This window comes from Myiozetetes cayanensis, unplaced genomic scaffold (assembly GCF_022539395.1).
Source record: "Myiozetetes cayanensis isolate MyiCay16 unplaced genomic scaffold, myiCay2020 scf27, whole genome shotgun sequence".
Taxonomy (NCBI): domain Eukaryota; kingdom Metazoa; phylum Chordata; class Aves; order Passeriformes; family Tyrannidae; genus Myiozetetes; species Myiozetetes cayanensis.
This window is the reverse complement of record NW_026087488.1, coordinates 129,777-147,639: the sequence shown is the minus strand read 5'-3', so window position 1 is coordinate 147,639 and position 17,863 is coordinate 129,777. Positions and strand designations below refer to the sequence as shown.

The 17,863-nt window shown below is 40.6% G+C and overlaps 2 protein-coding genes across 4 annotated transcripts; one reads left to right on the top strand and one right to left on the bottom strand.

Annotated features, from left to right (window-relative positions):
• Positions 1 to 944: 944 nt before the first annotated feature.
• TXNDC17 (thioredoxin domain containing 17) lies at positions 945 to 3,087 on the bottom strand. The gene is made up of 4 exons (XM_050321725.1): positions 2,907 to 3,087; positions 2,205 to 2,286; positions 1,854 to 1,929; positions 945 to 1,230 (listed from the first exon to the last, which is right to left on the bottom strand). Exons 1-4 carry the CDS (start codon positions 3,046 to 3,048, stop codon positions 1,162 to 1,164), a joined length of 369 nt encoding a protein of 122 aa, XP_050177682.1. The 5' UTR covers positions 3,049 to 3,087; the 3' UTR covers positions 945 to 1,161.
• KIAA0753 (KIAA0753 ortholog) lies at positions 3,068 to 17,331 on the top strand. 3 transcript variants are annotated; one of them, XM_050321722.1, is made up of 15 exons: positions 3,068 to 3,540; positions 4,342 to 4,954; positions 5,463 to 5,569; positions 5,839 to 5,901; positions 6,724 to 6,939; positions 8,015 to 8,225; positions 9,315 to 9,511; positions 10,635 to 10,804; positions 11,553 to 11,642; positions 11,808 to 11,895; positions 12,093 to 12,266; positions 13,073 to 13,154; positions 13,837 to 13,957; positions 14,082 to 14,306; positions 16,194 to 17,331. In XM_050321722.1, the coding sequence occupies exons 1-15, from the start codon at positions 3,451 to 3,453 to the stop codon at positions 16,309 to 16,311; spliced, it is 2,565 nt and encodes an 854-aa protein (XP_050177679.1). In that variant the 5' UTR covers positions 3,068 to 3,450; the 3' UTR covers positions 16,312 to 17,331. The 3 variants fall into 3 exon arrangements, with proteins under 3 accessions (XP_050177679.1, XP_050177676.1, XP_050177680.1); XM_050321719.1 differs by having other exon boundaries at positions 9,312 to 9,511; XM_050321723.1 differs by lacking the exon at positions 6,724 to 6,939 and having other exon boundaries at positions 9,312 to 9,511.
• The last annotated feature ends 532 nt before the right edge of the window (positions 17,332 to 17,863 follow it).

Below are 17,863 nucleotides of genomic sequence, written 5' to 3'. Positions count from 1 at the left end.
CTGATTTCTCTTGATTTTGAAAACAAAACTCGTTACTTACTTGTTACTTACTGATAAAAGTATCTACAAAAAGTGTAGCTCCAAAGGCTGTCCCTAGGAGGCCTTTTCTCTGGAGAATAATGATGTGTCTTAGCGTGACTGCTACTTACAGCTGTGGGACAAGCAAAAGTGCAGTGATGATATTCTACAAAATCCAAATTGGGGGGGTTTTCCTTGAAACCAAGCTGAGCTATTACCTGTTGTTTCTGTTTCCCTGGCAGTCATTGCTATGGGAGTTTGGCAGGGTTTTCCTTACAGCATATTGTACAAATAGAGGTCAATGTACAAGATAGGGAGTGGAGCAGAGATAAGTGCCAATAAACTGCAGATACAGAAGGAAACAGGCTGTAGCTCTGTTCCATTAAATTCAGCTTCCTTGAATCTTGGCCTCTGCCCCTGCAGCAGTGGCTGGTCTGGGGCCTCTTTACAGTCCGTGTAGTGAGAACAATGTGTGTGGGAAACGTGTGTTGCTGCATGGAGTATTGGAGAAGCACTTGCTATTTATTCCTTCATGTTTTTTATTGTAAGAACGCAGCTCTTGGCAGCTGCCAGAGTTTTAATTTTCGTATTTTAGATTGTACTGTGGTGCATTCGTGTTGTATTTCCTGTCCTTGTAGGAGCAGGTACTCCCAACTGTCAGCCATTAATGTGATCAGTGACATCGTCCGCCTTCACCTTATCACACTTGGACTGAACAGAGAAGCCATTAAACATCTTTGGCATTGAAAATTTATCATACCAGCATCAGTAGCTATGTGGTCAGATTTAGGAGGTATAAGGAGGTTTTCCTGTTTTTCCCCCCTTCCCCCTTACTCACTTTGACAAATGTAATTTGGCAGTTACTATTCAGTAAGTGCAGGCTGCTCTCAGTTTCTAACATGAGCTCAACTCCTTTGAAAAGAGGCTGTTTACAAACTCAAGTTTATTTCAACATGAAAGGAAAGATACAGTTTTTTGTTTTAAGACTTCAGTGTAAGGTTTGGACCCAGAATTTAATAACACTTCTCTTGACTAGTCTGAAGTAATTAACCATGAAAGTTTTAACAAAGGTCAATGATTCCTTGAAAGGACACTGCAGTAGTTGAGATTACCATCTCCATCAATGATTGGCTAATGAGGGATTTAGTCTTCAGTAAACAACATCCGCACAAGCTCTGCTTTAAAACATTCTTCTTCAACCAGCTTCTGAGGCTGAAAGAGAAGCTGACAAATTTTAGGGGCAATTCAAAAACCTGTTGTAGCCCAGAGCCAACTGTACACGCTGATATTAGCCACACCTAGCAACTGTTGTCCTGGGGAGGGGGGTAAATGGAGGTGAAGCAAGTGAGGTAAGAATAACTGAAACATTCCTCGGGGTTTTCTGACCTTGGAAGAGGCATTTCTAAGAAAGTAATTGCAAATTTAATTAACATGTACAAGTTAAAACTTGATCTGCAGTCTGAATGTACTGCACATAACTTGTTTCACTCTCGTAATTCAGCGTTCAGATTTTTCAAAAGCTGAGGAGCTGTGAGTGAAGAAGGTTAACAGTATGTAGCTAAGAATTTTCTCAACCCCTCAAGCACTACAAGCCAAGTGTACATATTCCCTCTACTGCATGAATATTAGAGACAACATTATAGCATGAGCAGAGTGGTTCTCTCTTGAGGACCTGTTTGAGGCAGGAAGACTGCATGGCAGGGGCTGTTCTGAATGTTCTGCTCTCCTTGAACAAGAGAGGGTTCTTGGAGAACTAATTCATTTACAACCATAAAGCTCCTGCCATGTCCCCATCTCAACACCTGTAGATCCAAAACATACAACAAATCACTTACTGTTCCATATTTAAGTAGGGTAGGCACTCCTGTTAGTTTCAGATTCCTCCTGAATTCATTGTTGGGATCCTTCCAGCTGTTCAGAAAGAAGGGGTTAAGCACAGCTTGTAGAGGGGCATTTTGAAGTTAAAAATTCCTTCAAAAGGACGATTCAAAGGCCTTTGCCTCATGCCTCCCCAACCCACTTCTCAGAACAAGCATGCAGTTCACATTAGAGGTAGTGGAAGACCTCAAAAAAGGATTGATTCCTTACAGAAAAGGGCAGTTCGGTAATTTTTTTCAATGGGTTAGTTAACCACCAGTCCACTGATGGCCAAGTTATCCCAATTGCTGGCATTTAAAGTTACTTACTAGGCTCTATCTCCTACTAGGCAGTAGATGAAAACTGACTCATCAGGCAGGTTATGAAGTTCGTTCCTCACAACTGGTTCAGCTAGAGAATAATTTATAAAATCTATTAGTAGTTAATACTTGTACTGTGCTACAGAATCACATGGATTTACTTGGACCAGCAACACTGCTAATTAACATTTGGTCTGCTTCAGTTGCGGATCTGTCTTTCATTTCACCTGGCTATCCACAAGCTTTGCAGTTTATTACATGCTTAACGTTCAGGGGATTGGTCTTGGAGTAATGACCAATTTCTGCGTTAACAAGTAAGAAAAACACTCATTTAGTAAGGCAGCTCTACACGTACGACCCAGGCAGTTCAGTGCGATGGTTTCTGACAACTGCCTTCATCTGCTGCTGCCGGACACCGCCGGGGAGGGCACTGCTGCGCCTCGACGCGTACAGGAGAGGTGAATTACCTGCCCACGAACTGTTGGGTTTGCTGGGCCGTGCACCAGCCTCCGAACGGCCCGGGCCGGCCCATGCTCGCTGTGGGTAACGAACAGGGCACAGCCCGTTCGGTTCGCCAGGGGAAACTGCGGCTGGAGCTTAGCACCGTCACCGGGACTAGGGCTGCTGTGCCCGCCCGGGTTGTTCCTGGAGGGCTCCCGGGGCCGACACAGCCCGTGCCTCGGGCGGGGCGCTCTCCCCCGCGAGCCTCACCTGTCACGCAGTCAGGGCACCAGCTCCTGCCCTCGGCGTCCTTGTCGCCGCAGAAGAGCGCGAAGATGGGCCGGCCGTGGTAGCCCTGCGCCGTCCGTACGAACTCGTCGTACCCGCGGACCTGCGCCTCCTCCCAGCCCATGGCGGCGGCAGCTCCGCCCGGCCCAGCCCGCGCGGCCGCCGTAGCTGCACGCGCTCCCGGCGGCCCCTGCGGCAGCGGCGGGACCGGGTTCGAACGGCGCCCGGCGGGTCTCGGCGCGGCACGGGCCGCCCTGCCCGCCTTCCTCCGCCCTCCTTTCCTTCGTCTCTCCCTGCCTCCCGGCAGCGTCCGGAGTCTGCCGGGGCCGCCCGGGACGCCGTGAGGCTCTGGGAGGCTGCAGAGAAGCCGCTCCTCTCCGCAGCTCCTCCTCGGGCCGGTTCTCCCTCTGTTACTCCAGATCCAGGATTGCTTTCGAGAGTTTGAAATCACGGCTGGTTGTTCTTTCGTTCACAGCTGTGATCACAAGCAAGGGACAGCAGCGGGGTTTGCTCTCAAGCCGATGCGATGGGGCCAAGCAAAGCACCGGTGTTTGATGATGCGTTTGCATTCTCCACCCAGGGATACAGGAATGAAGCAAAGGCTTTACAAACGCAGGTACCGTTTGTTTTCTGCAGCGATGCTGAATTGGTTTCCATTTGTGGCTGTTACAAAACGATGATTATGACCCACTTCTCGAGACAGCCCACCAAGGAGTGCAATACTTGCTTTCCTGATGCTGTCACGTATAATCTTCACACTGTTCTTTTTTAAGAGTAGAGAGTCAAGAGCTATATCTGTTAATGTTCTTAACTTTCTGTTGTGGTTCAGTCCCAGCAGGCAGCTGAGCATGCAGCTGCTCGCTCACTCCCAGTGGGAAGAGAATTGGAAGGGGAAAAGTATTACAAATTGTGGATTGAGATAAAGGCATGTTAATAGAGAAAGCAAATGCTGTGTGCACAAGCAAAGCAAAATAAGGAATTCAGCCATTTCCACAGCTTCATCACATGTAGCAGTGACTTGGGAAAACAAATACTGTCACTCCAAACAGCTTCCCCTTCCTCCTTCGTTCCCAAAGCTTTTACTGCTGAGAATGATGCCACATGGTGTGGAATATCCCTTGGGTCAGTTGGAGTCGGCCATCCCAGCTGTGTCTCCTCCCAGCTTCTTGCCCACCCACAGATTACTCACTGGTGTGCAGAGTAAGGAGCAGAAAAGGCCTTGAGCAATGCTTAGGAAGAATGAAAACACTGGTCTGCTGTTAGCACTGTGTTCAGCACAAATCCAAAACAATGCTGTCATGACGGGATACATGCTAATATAAAAGAAGATCCAATTTCCTTACTGTTGTACACTTGAGTTGCATCACCTATGTAAAGTGTTCTGTGTAACATCAGATTTTTTTTACACTTTGAACAGCTCCAGTTTAATAGAAATGTTCCTGCAGTTCCAGAGAATTTGGCTCTCAGATTCTCTCACCCCCGTCCAATTATAATAGAAAAACTGAAGGCATCAAGTGATCGGAGAAATCCAGCTGGAAGTGAAGACCCCAACCTGAAAAGCTCTGGCATGTTCTCAGTGGTATCTGAAGAAAAACTGAAACTAGCCATTCAGTTGGCCAAAAGGGACATCAAACGAAGGCGTCTTGAAGAACAAGTGAAACAGCAAGTGTTTGGAAATGTGGTCAGTAAACCACTGTGGACCCAGAAGTCACAGCAGCAGAATACTGAAGTATTTGCAAGTCCAGGAAATAAAAATGCAGTGAAGCCTCAAACTCGCTTTCCACGTCAGCAGAGGCTTGACCAGCCTTCCCAAGGGAAGTCTACCAGCTCTGACAGAAATGTTTCTCTCTGTGTAGCTAAGGAAGGAAGACCAAGATCAGCTGTTTTGGACTCTCCACTCACCCATGACACAGGACCAAATCTCAAGCCGAATTTAAACAAAAAAGAATATAAAAATATGCAGGAAGTCCAATGTTTGCAAAAGGAATTGAGGAGCTATGTTCAGAAAATTGAAGAAACTATTAAAAAAGGTGTAAGACTGAACAATAATTATGTTATCTAAATGTACAGTAGTTTGTTGATTTTTTTTTTCTACACAGTTGTTTGGCTTGGATTAGAATTCAAATTTATTTCTGGATTTTTGAGAACCATCTACTTTTTTTAAAGAAATAGATAAAATCTAGAATAGCTTTCCAGGTTAAGCAATTGGTTCTTTTCTAATAAGTAGCAGGAGGTGTAACCATTCCTAATTTTGAGTGCTTTATCTGTGACTTAGTCATAAAACTAATCAGTTACGTGATTTTTTAAGCTCTTACTAATAAGCTATATTGTATAAGACTGTTTAGTAAAATTCTAAATAGAAACACAATCTAGAGTTACAATAATTAATTTACATTACTGCTAAAGGAACCCTTGCAAATATGTGATTTGATTCTGCATGACAGAAGTTTATTGTTAAATTATTTCTGTTATCATGGCTTAATTGGGATATTCACATGTTAAATTAAGACATAAAACATTAAATTCTTTGCTTTTTAGGGAGAGATACAGAACTTCTAGATCCTGAGATCAAGCAGCAGCTTTGCACTAGGAGACAGCAACAAGCTGCACGGTCAGCTCGGATGCTGTATGTGCTCCAGCAACAGGTAGGAACCAGCATTTTAAACTGGGAGGCATAGTAGCTAGTTTATTGTGATGAATTTGACAGAAACAAATTGAAACAAGAGAAATTCAATCAGGTTATCTGAACGTCCACAGCATTCTAGTTCAGATCTGAATGGTGTGACTAATTGCTCTCATGGCTGAAGTCCAAAATTTGGACTTTCACTCAGACGTTACAGTGAAGATTTATTGTTCATTTATAGGCACGGAGCTAATTCTGACTGACTTTCTCCTCTCCTTTCTTGATAAATAGGTAAAAGAAATTCAGGATGATTTAGACAAGCTGAGTCCTCATACAATCAAACACACTAAAAAGGTAAGGTGTAATTATCCTTCAGACTATAAATGACTTATTGACAGAGTTTTCTAGATAATTGAGTTTGATTATCTGGGTGCAGCTGAGCCCTCTTCAGAAAGGAGATGTTCTTTTTATCTTACACCTTTCATCTCATTCTCACAGAAGTATGGATCACTTGGCCTAATACTGCATTTGCTGCTTCTTTCTTCTCAGTTTTCATCTGCCTACAGTAAACTGGAGAAGAAGGTGGTTGGTCTTCTGATTTTATGTGGCTTCTAATTCTTTCTTCTTTCCAATTCCTTTTTGCAATAACAATGTGTTCTACTGTTGACTGCTTTTTTAAACTTCTGGTTGATGTCACTCAGTCTTACCAGCCTGATTTTCTTCTCTGCCCAGCACCTTTCAGAAGGACAGCACTGAGATCATGCCTACAGTCTGGCCAATGTTGTCCTGTTGTTCTCTCGTGCTTTTCCATCACTTGTATTTTCTTCTGTAACAAAACCCAGAGGATGGAGAATATTTCGTGTTTGTGCAATTGTTGGACGTTAGGGTCCAGCCCACGATTACAGTTCTGTGTTGGCACACAGAACCATCAAGACCTGTTATACCCAGGCCGTTTCACCGGAAGCCAGCATGACATTGAGAGGGGTACTGTTGTGAGGAATCTTTAGTAGATTACTTCAATGCCTGTTTTGTTTTATCTCACAAATGGCTTAATACTCATCAGAATTATCCCAAGCCTGAGTGTTTCTCCATGAAATTTTGGCAACAATTCTTCCAATAGTATAAGTATTCATAGAAATTATAGTTAGTGAAACACTTTTTTTTTCATTTTCCCAGTCCCAAGCAGTATCCAGGTTGGCAGCAGCACACAGAGGTGCTGTACGAACCTTGCAGGCATTTGCCAATCAGCTCACAGATCAAACAGACGAGCAGATTCCTGCCCACTACAAGGAGCTGGGCAGTCTCATTCGACAACTGTCTCTCTGCTCTGCCAAACTAGAAGGAGATTCTTCCATTTCTGACATTATCATAGATATTTTGCTGCAAGTTGAGGTAGGAAAAAATATTTTGGTTTTGCTAGCGAAATATGAGACTGTATTCATGAAATGGCAGAATATCTTAATGGTTTTGTTTGTGTTTTTTTAAAGGCCATATTTTCTAATGTATAAATGTACTTCTAATGTTCCTAAATAATGGTGGTTTAAAAGAGATGTGCATCCTAAACATAGAAGCTACCTGCTGCTGATCTTACTGATGCTGTTCCTGTCTTTCTTGGCTATCCTGCTGTAATGAGGACTGGTAGTGATAGTGGTAACAAAGTACTAGTTTCTGATTCATTTGCCATATTCAGGACTGAAAGAATTCATTTTATACCTTGGTGTGTGTTACGTGTTTATTATTATGGGATGCATGCTTTAGTAATCAGCATCAGTGATGAGCATTTGAGCTTCACCCATGGTGGTGGATGCAGAAGTGTCCAGGCAGAAGATAAAGTTGGGGGTACAAGAGTTACTTAAGCTCTGTGCCCTTCAAATGGCTTTTGTTAATGATATCTGATGGCTTGTACGTGTTGTTGGTACCATAGAAAAGTTCTGATTCATGTTGCCTACTATATAAATAACTGAAAGCAACTGATATGAGAGCCATATTTTATTTTCCTTAAAATACTGTTAAAACTGTAAGAGCTGTGTTTTTATTTTTGCTGTTATGAACTGCTTATGAGAACAGTAACAGTTCTAACTGCCTTGGAAAAGGTGAGGAGGTAGAGTTGTTCAAGTTTGGATTTAGCATTGGAAGAAGTGACTGTGTTACTGGAGTCATGTAAGCATGGGAGCTTTTTTGGTCTGTAGCCCTTGTGTCCATTTCTTTTTGAACATTCTGCAAGGAGATTACTTATTCAAGTAAATTGTAAATACAAAAATGTAAGCCTTTTCAGTAAGATTTAAGTTAATAATATGAAAAAGTTTCTACATGAACAACTTGTTTGGAATAATTGCTGTCAGAAAACAAAACAAAACCAAACCCCAAAACCAGGCCAAAAAATTCCAACTGCTTGGAATCTCTTGAATTTGCTTCTCATTATTACATTTACTGGGAGAGTAATTAAAACTCTAAATATTTGGTGCAGGATCTGAATTCACTGCTGGAAAACAAGCAAACACCAAAAACAGTGAAGAAATGTATTTCAGCTTCTCAGGCCAAATCTCCAAGGAACACTGAGACATTTCCAGCCCAAAAGCAGCTTCTGTCTCCGAAAGGAGAAAACAAACCTCTCTTCTTAAAGGGACTGCATGGACAAGGGCCTAGTAAACCTCTGTGTACCAGAAGTCTCTTGACTGGTTTGTATTTCAAATTACTAAGTCCATTTTTATCAGTTAGCTTGCCATCTGAAGATCAGTTTTGTAGTATCTTATGTATTGTTGCTCAGAAGTGTACGTTAGCAAATCAGGCTAACAAAAGCCAGGCTGTGGTTGTTTAACTGCTCACACTGAAAAGGTATTCTGAAGCTTAGGCTCAGAATTCCCTCGGTTTGTGCAATTTTTCTACTTCTGAGAGCAGCAGCTGTTTTATGCTTGTCAGTTGATTCCTGATAATGTCTTTTGCACAACACTCAAACTTTTGAGACACATTAACTGATGGTCAAGTTGAAGACTTTGGGGGTTTCCACTACTTGTTTGCCATGCAACTGTTCAGAGTTGGCTTTCTTTATTGTTCCTTTACTTTGTATATGAAAAGAAAGGAGCATTATTCCTTCTCAAGGTGTTGTGAGATAAATATACCACCTGAAGTATTTTGACATCTGATGAAAGCCATTATAATTTCTTACGTTATATATAAACTATATTAAGTGTTTTTCTTCTTTATGGTGTCTTTCTGATACCTAATGATGGTTTTTACTAGAATAGTGAGTATTCCCTGCTACCCACATTTAAGGGCAAGAAGAATACCATGTGATGAATTCATCTTTGGCAGTCCAGGGAGACAGCATATAAGCATCTAATGGTTTCCCTGTGTCTTGCAGCCTAAAAAAGAATGTTTTGTTATCACTGCCTAGACCTCACATGACAATTACTACCAAAAGGCTTTCTCATGATTTGCAGGTATATGTGTATTTTCAAATATTTATATACATATGAATATGTATATGCACACAACCTCCAAACTCTCCTGTTCATCAAAACAATGCAGGAAAGACAATTTCTTTAATACTTGTCAGGAAATATAAGGCTGGATTTTTTTTGTTTGGTTGGTTGTTTTTTTAACTTATGGTAGAGCTTAAAAGTTCATGATTAGGTATACCTAGCATAACAGAGGTATCAAATGTAGAAATAAAGACAATTCTTGCCCCTCTCACCTTACGGAAGTTAAAAGTTTATGTGTTATTTTTGATACAAACAAACATTGTCATGTTGCAAATATTTCAGCAGTTCAAAAGGCAAACAGTTGGGCTCATATATTTCACAATAAATACCAAGAAGAAAGTGACCCACCTACTCCAGAGAGAAATGCCACTTTACAGGGAAGCACAGATGCCCTGGTGAGAGCTAGAGCTGTAAAAAAAGAGTCTGTCCTTAAAAGTGGTCCTTTGGAGAAGAAAGGCATATTATTGCCTGCAAAACCACAGGTATGGAAGTGATAAATTATTTATGCTGTCTTCTACTTGTGCTTTGGGATTTGTTATGTAACGTAGGACACTGTCAGTGCTCGCACTTCCTCACAATACTTCTATTCTGAGCTAGGAGACACAGTGGGATAAACTGTCATCTGCCTGTTATTTCTACTGGTTATGACTATTTTAGCAAATATTTTTAGAAAGCAGTGTTACAGTTCCTTGGAAACACATTGTACAACTAGAAACACCGAATAACAGAATTAGCAAGGAAAATGTTCACTGAAAACTAGCTTCATATTTGAAATTAGCATGTTTTTTTCAAGTTGAAATTAAAGCTGAAGTATCTTCTTCCTATTGGTAATCCTCTGTCACAAATAATGCACTCAGCAGTAATGTCATCCTAGTCTTAGGAGGAGAACATAAGTTAGGCAGACTTACTTAATTGATTACAGAAATGATAAAACTTCATAATACAAGTTCTGGTTTCTGCTATGTCCTTGCCACCAGCAAGAGGCTTCTGTAATGTAAAACAAATGAGTTCTTTAAAGGCTAGTGCTAGATTTTGTGAATAGGTGGGTTTTTTTATTCCTTCCTCCAAATATCACCTTCAACTTGAAAATTCAGATCTGACACAGTAACATAGCTGTATCTATATGCAACTTTTACTGCTTTCCATCTGTGTGTGTCAGTGAGAAATGTGGGAAGAAAGGTTAAGCATTTCAGTATTTCATACTGAGGTGATGAGTCTAAGTGACCTTGTAGCAAATATAAAAGTGGCGATATTATAGTTTTGTGGCTGAATAAAAGGTTACCTTGGAAACCTTCTATTTGGATTTATTAAGAGTTAACATAGAGTCTAATTCTGAAAAATTAAAAATTATTTTTTTCCCCGTGAAGGGCACCATTGGAAAAGTTGGAACTGTTTGCAAAAATAACAGTTGCAGGATCAAGCATGTGTTCTCTTCAGGCACAGCTGTATTTCCCTTTAAAGCAGTTGTAAAACCTCCACATATGTCATCTGTGCAGCAAAATCAGCAGGCATGACTTCAAGACAAAATTTGAAGCAAAATGCAAAATACTTTAATAATTCAGCAACTGGAATATATGTTTTTAATCTGATGGTGTTAATTTTAAGGGACCGCTGAAACCTCTGAAGTCAAGACAGGTACGCCCTCAAGGAAAGCGTGCTGGATTTCGAGAGCCAACTATATCTTTCCAGCTAAAAGAGACCAAACGACCTGCTAAGGAGAGCAGAATTCCCTGCCCTCCTCCAAAGCCTCCAGCTCTGCCTGTTCCACCTAAGCGGTATGTTCACAGTCCTGAGGCACCCATCCTTACCCTGCTTCCCAGTGGGAATGCTGCTGGCTCTGTGCTGGTAACTGGGACAGAGTTGGCCTGGCTGCAGCCCAGGGTGGCCAGTGGCCACAGCACAACTCTCTGCCAGATGGCTCAGAGCAGCCTCGTTCCCTAAAGCCCAGGAAGAGCCAAGGCTTTAGGCTTTTGCCTGAGTCGCTGCCTGGGAGTCAAGGCCAAACTGTGCAAGGCAGGGCAGTGACAAAACACAGCAGGCAGAGTGGGTATTCATAGCCCTGCATTAAAGAGGTAAATAAATATTATCTCCCTGTTCAAGAAGGACAAAATACATTTATTTGTCTCAGACAATAATAGAGAGCAGATTTGTTTACCTTAAAGTATATTCAACATCCAGTTAGTCCAGGGCTCCCGGAATTTAAGTTGCTTTGGGATTGGTGTTTGTGGCAGTTGAAGCAAGAGATCCAGGTGCTGAATCTGTACTAGGCAGTGTGCAGGGTAAGATGAGGAGCTCATTTCTCTGGGCCAATTATTTCTTATTTGCCAACAGCAGAAACATAATTCAAGATCCCTGGTTCTCAACAGAGTTTTCCGGCTTATATGGTCTTACAGTCAGAGTTAATTTTCTCTTTAAAGTTTCCTGCAACTTTTCCAGACTAATACACAAAATCTCATTATTTCATTCTTCACTTGTTAGAATGTGCATTTTGTAACCCTCTATGTTACTGTGCTATTTTTGAAGACTAGCGAGGCCTGAAGCGGAAAATTCAAGAGGAGCGAAGGTTCTAACTGACCTTGGCAGAGGAGAAATAAAAAAAATACAAAAGTTAAGGTAATGACTTACTTTGACGATCTCATAACTGGTGTAAGACATGATATGAGCTTCTCCACAGTCCAGCAGTCCCCCTAAAAGTAAACTTATGTATTTGGGGTTTTTAAATTATTGTTGTCATACCAAGTTTGAAAATGGCATTGCCATTTGTTCTTTTTTGTGCAGGTCACAAACTGTTTCCCCAACCCCCTGTGCAGACAAAGTTGTGAAAGAGGTACAGGAGTGGTTGGAACCTCTGTCAGACAGCACGCAGGTAATACAGGCAAGCTAGTGCTACTGGGCGAATGATGCCTTGAGAGCTGTCAAACATTTATAAAGAGGCAACACAGTTTCTTTTCAACTTAATGCGAGTTGGTTTGGGTTTGGTTTATTCTTTCTTTCTTATATTGGCTTTGTGTCTTTTTGTTTTCTGTGGTATTTCTTTTTTTTTGGTTTTGATTTTTTAAGTAGCAGGTTGCAGAAAAGGCAGATATTCTGAGTGAAAAGCTGTTGGATGATCTTTTGGAAGATACTGCTCAGGAACTGTGGAGCATGGAGCAGCATGAGAGACTCCAGACCAGGGCCCTGCCTATAGCTGACACTCATAGTCTAGAGTCAATGTTGCAAAGAATGGAAGAAATTGAAGTAAGATTTTCTGTCTTGGTTGTTCTCATTAGTGCCAGTTTCTTGATTACTGTCCATAAATCGTAATATCTCCAAGTATCTACATTCTTAAATGAAGCAAAGTCTGACTGGATCAGTGTCTGAAATCAAAGACCTGGGAGGAGTCTGTGCTTCCAGCAAAACACAGTGTAAGATCAGAAGCAGAATGTTTGATGAATTTGTTGCTCTAGACTTGTCAGACCTGAGTTTGCTTCCCATCTCAAGACTTTGTAGCTTAGATCACCATATGTGAATGGGAGAATCAGCATGGTGATTATGTTGATTGCCTTGCAGATTGGAAAGTATTTGAATATTAATTTGATTTTTTCCCTTTCTTGTGCTGTAGAATCTCAGTATTCTAGTAGCATGAGCATCTCGAGGAAATATACTCTGGCAATCCAAAGTATTTTGGAGGGCAACATGGGGAAGTCAGACAAATACATGGTTATCTGTGCCCTTATTTATTCATCTTTCTGTGTAAATATTCATAGGTTTATAATTTACTTGACTTGAGCTTTCCCATACATTGCTTTCTTAAAAGAAAGCATGAGGATTCTTCAGTTGTTTGGCTGAGGGCTGTTGGTCTGAAGTAGGAGCAGTTACCGTGGGACTGGCAACTAGTTTCGTATTCAAGTATGGCATTTTGAACAACATAAATGTCTGTGATTTCACTCCCCCACCACTTTTCTGTGTTATGTTACCAGCCGAAATAAGCCTGCTTTGCCCAAGGAGGATCATGACCTACTTTCCTATTGAGTGATAAACTGCTGTTGTGTGTTCCAATGTAGAGACACCGGGAGAGTGTCCGCAGGAGAATCACCCAGATTGTGTACACTGACTCCCACTTCTGGGCCCAGGAAGACAAAATAGGTAACTGTCTTTTTTAATGCCACTGGGTTTTCCTATAATCTGTAACTTTAAATTCAGATGTTTTGAAATCAAAGTCATTGGATTATGTGTGATCAAATAGCACCATCCAGACACATTTTTTACTATAGGTGCTTCTTTCAAAGGACAGTTTCTAAAATGAAGTTCTAAAAGTCAATAGTTTATCAATATTCCTGGGTTTTATCCTACTATTTAACTGAGTAGCACAGTGAAGCTACACTAATTTTTCAAGGTGAGTATCTTATTACATACAGACTTTACTGGAACTATGTTGTTTATACAAGTTGGAAAATATCACAATGTGACTGGTGAAGATTAAGCCCAAATCTGTATGGATTTTTTTTTTTTTTCATGTCTTGGATTTACTGCCAGGTTTAATAGACCACTAGTTTTACAGACGTATTTTCTATCTCTCTGCTAGAAGCATCCACTGACAGCACAAATGATTTATACTAAAAGCAGCATTTCTAAAATGCTCAGCTTTACTACACTAAGCTCTTGGAAACCCTATACTGAATTTACATTTTAGGCGCTTCTCAATTCTTTACTTACCTGCAGGAGTTCCCTTAAAAGAAGCAAAAGTCTTTGTGAGGACTTAATCTGCAGTAGATGTAGTTTTTCTCTTTCAATAAAACAATTTTAAATGGTATTTTCTTCCTTCTAGAACAACATGTGGCATCAGTACCTGAAAGACTCACATCTCCTCATCCGATTCAGATAACAAAATTAATTGGACACACAGAGCTAGAAACAAACATTTTATTTGAGAAACCTTTTGATGGCAAGTAAGTGGAATATTTGGCCCTACACTAAACTGTGGTGCATGAGATCTGTGTGACTTCATTATAGCGTTTTCAAAAAAAGACTTGAAAGTCCAGTTCTGTTTTGATGATTATTTTATATTTCCAGTGATATTGATGAAAACAAAGAAGCAGAGGAGAAATTGCAGACTGGAAATGAGATTCTGCACCCCTTGCCTTTGAACTCTCTACAGAAAACGTGCTCTGTGTCTCTCTCTGTGCCAAACCATATGCTCCAGAGCATCTTGGATTATAACAGCAGATACAAGCATCATTTAAAGCTTATTTCCCATGAGGTGGTGGGCAGTTTCGATCCATGGCAGATTGCTGACAGGTATATGAACTGTCTTTGTGATTTTGAAGTGAATGTATCAGCTAACAACAGGTTTTTCTGTTCTTACTCAGGAGAGGAGTGGAGAGGCAACATTTAAATTCCAGACTGAAAGCCAGAGGCTGTTGGCTCTTAGGCTCTTTCTCTACTGGTACTAGGTATTCATGGATTTTGCAGGTAGTTGGATAAAACAAAAGGATATGGGAGTAGAATGTCCATCCCTTGGTATAAATAGAAGATGTGAAGAAACAGTGAACTACAGTCTTTCTACTGTTCACTTCTTGGCAAAGAAAAATTGTTTCTCAGGCCTAATGTCTGCTAAGCAGCAGAGCAACATAAGCCAAAATACCCACCTTTGCACTGAAGCTTGAATAAGTGTTTTGATTAGTCAGTAGCAGGTTTAGCAAGTAAATTACATCACTGGTTATCACTTCCTTGCACTTCCTTGAGTAATTACCTACAATTGCCTAGAAATAATTTTCAATATGTATGATACATTTTCAATATGTATGATACATTTTAAAAAATCACCTATTGGTCTTATAAAGTCCAGCCCAAAGAAAGCATGGAAATACAGGATGAATTTGAAACCTTGCTAGCCCTGTTCTTTCAGAACTGCAGGAATACTGGCACAACATCAGTTGGGATAGAGGGGCCATTGATTCCCTGCAGAGTAGAAATGAGAAGGCATCTGACTATGGGAGAAGAGATGAGAAAAGAAAACTCTGGAGTATTAAGAAAGAATTGCAAAACCTAACCTCAGTGGTTGTAGATGGGATGGGTTCCCATATTTGTCTGTATTGGCAGATTGGACATCAGGCTTAATTGCCAAGAGTCTTTAAACTTCAGCTTACAATTTTAATGTAGTAGCATTGAAATCACTGATACAGCTTGTTTGATTGGCATCTGCATAAAGTGTTTTCAGGAACAGGTCCTGCAATATTTGAGATGGCTCACATGCATAAAGCTAATCCTATGTGTTGCTGATTTGCCCAAGTGTGGATAAGTAGGCACACGTTGTAATAACTGTGATTAGACCACTGTATTTGAATCTGCTGAACCAACCCACTGAAACAGAGCTTGTCAGTGCTCAGTGCTGTCATCCTGTCTTCTGAGCTGTGCTTCCTTCAGTCCCTGGTGTGAGATTGGGGCTGCCAGGGCTGGCACCTCTGTGGGACTGGCAGGTGGATTCGTTGGCAGTGATCCTTCTCCTAACAGTGGATGCCACAGCTGCCACATGCCCCATGCTCGGCAACATCTGACACCAAACTGCAAATGCAGCCAGTCCCTGGTAGGCTTTGTGACTCTGAACAGCCCCAGGGTTTGTTGGGCTCGGGAACACCAAGGTGTTTTGGAGCACATGCAGAACTGCAGAGTTCTTCTCAGGTAGCCAGTAAACAAATGTATATTTACACACAAAAAGTTTTCATTCTGTAACATCTGCTGTGGTCCAGAGATTACTGAAAGTGACATTTTACTCAAAACTTTTCTGCTCTCAGTAAGGCCTGATTCAGTGACAGCTAAAATCAATAAAAAGCTTCCCATTTACTTCAGTGGCCTTTGCATGAGCACCACAGTATGTTCATTCTTATTCTCAAAGCAGAATTAGTATCTTAAGAGTTGGAAAAAAGGAAACAACTGAGATCTCTCAGTACTTTTAAGCTTGAAGTATTCCCTTTGCTATGAACCAGACTGAGGATAGAATTTCTGCTATCTTACTCAACCCATATCAGAACATATATCAAATCCTTTCTTGGGCTAGGCAGTAGAAAGAAAAAAGTATCTACCTTTTAAAATGAGAGCACTGATATCAATAGCATGAATGACTGCAATTTGAAATCTGACTTTCTGAATGTTTTCCTTCTCTTTTTTGCCTTCCCTTTGCCTCAGTCTTGCAGAGCAACTGACAGAAGAAGCCCTGTGTGACGTGGCAGCAGAGCTGCAGGATGTTTGTGAGGACTATGCAGAAGCTGTGTTCATGTCAGAGTTTTTGCAACCAGTGCAATGAATTGTTTCCCCCTTGCCCCATCAACATCAGCTTCAACCTGACAGTTTGTGAGATTCTCTGCACCAGATCTTCATCAAGGATTCATCGCAGGTTTTTATAAAACCATTACAAATAATGTTTTTCTTTTCAGACCTGTTATTGTCTGACCATTATGCTTAGCACATACACTGGGATGAGTTCTTTTGGGGATGTGGCAATCCAAGGAAGGTTTCTTGTGGCACAGCACAAGCAGATGTAAACATTTGGCACTGGCTGTATCCGCAGACCTGCTTGGGCTCTTGCCATCACCTTCAGAATGAAGTCCCTTAGTATCTCTGGTACATCATGCATAGACAAATGAGACCTTTCAGTAGAAGCACATCATAGAGATCTTCTTTTTATTTTCTTAAACTAGTCTAAAATGTTATATTTTTATTAGCATTTAGTGATTGAAACCCACATTCCTTTCTCTTAACAATCCAATTGAAATCAAGAACAACAAAATAAATGAACAATTGACATTTCTGCAACATTGAATTAACTTGTTTGTTTCAAGTAATCAAGGTACTGGTTTGAGATATGTCTGGAGTGAGCACTGATTAATAATTATATATGTAATATTCTAGGGAAATGCAAGTTCAACCCTAGAGGTAACCCTAAGAACAATATGACAGTCTGTTTCCTTTGTCGAATTTTTTTTCTCCAATATTGTTCAGCCTATAACAGATTAATTTTTAACCTTCTAAGAGAGGTTATTTTTATTTCCTCTAATTAGAAATAGATCTTAAAATAATTTTGTTTTTATTCAAGCCAGGTTTGCTATTTTGTCTTGAAATTTACATCAAATGTAACAATGTAAATGTTACTGCTCATGTGTGACTTTGCTGATACGTGATTCTATAATTTAAAATAGTTAATTTCTAAGATTATAGAGATAAGCCTGGTTTAAGTCAAAAATACTAAAGCCATAATGCCTCTATGTATGTGTATATATGCTTGTGAAAGTATTTTCAAGGTATTTTATTTTTTAATAAACAACACTTGTTTCTTATGACTGAACATAGTTTTAATTTAAGATAACTTCCCTCTGAACCCATTTGGAATAGTCAGCATCCAGCATGCAGGGGAGTACCTGGCAACAGTACAAGAGTCAGACTACATACATCTTGAGGTTTTGTGGCATTTGTGTGCCTTTTTGGATCAGAAATGTGTGGAGAGTGAAGGCCTTAGATAAGTTTCTTCAGAAGGACTGAAGAGAGTGAAGTTGAGAATCCTAACTAATGTATTTCGTAATGCATTATTTACACAGGCAAGCTAGACAATTGCAAAGTTTCTAACCTGAAAAATTTTGTAATTGTAGAGCTTCATCTTAAAAGTTACTCCGCTTGTCATTGTTCCTAAGGGACAAGCCAGCACCAGGGGGGCTAAACATTATGTATGTGCTCAATTCTTGTCCGAATATGTTGATAGAGACTCTATATGGAGCTGAAATGTGCAATTCCACTGCAGTTGTTAACTGTCCATCTCATGAGTCAGGTTACCTGCCCTTGCACTTAAAGCCCCTGTCATGTCC

What these genes read in the sequence shown, in the direction of transcription:
- TXNDC17 (XM_050321725.1), bottom strand. Translation starts at nt 3,048, where the DNA reads ATGGGCTGGGAGGAGGCGCAGGTCCGCGGGTACGACGAGTTCGTACGG. An exon ending in GTGCCCTGACTGCGTGACAG is followed by an intron (nt 2,287 to 2,906) that starts GTGAGGCTCGCG and finishes ATTATTCTCTAG; the next exon opens with CTGAACCAGTTGTGAGGAAC. An exon ending in CCCTACTTAAATATGGAACA is followed by an intron (nt 1,231 to 1,853) that starts GTAAGTGATTTG and finishes CTTCTCTTTCAG; the next exon opens with CCTCAGAAGCTGGTTGAAGA.
- KIAA0753 (XM_050321719.1), top strand. Translation starts at nt 3,451, where the DNA reads ATGGGGCCAAGCAAAGCACCGGTGTTTGATGATGCGTTTGCATTCTCC. An exon ending in CTGCCTGTTCCACCTAAGCG is followed by an intron (nt 10,805 to 11,552) that starts GTATGTTCACAG and finishes CTATTTTTGAAG; the next exon opens with ACTAGCGAGGCCTGAAGCGG. An exon ending in GGCCCAGGAAGACAAAATAG is followed by an intron (nt 13,155 to 13,836) that starts GTAACTGTCTTT and finishes TCTTCCTTCTAG; the next exon opens with AACAACATGTGGCATCAGTA.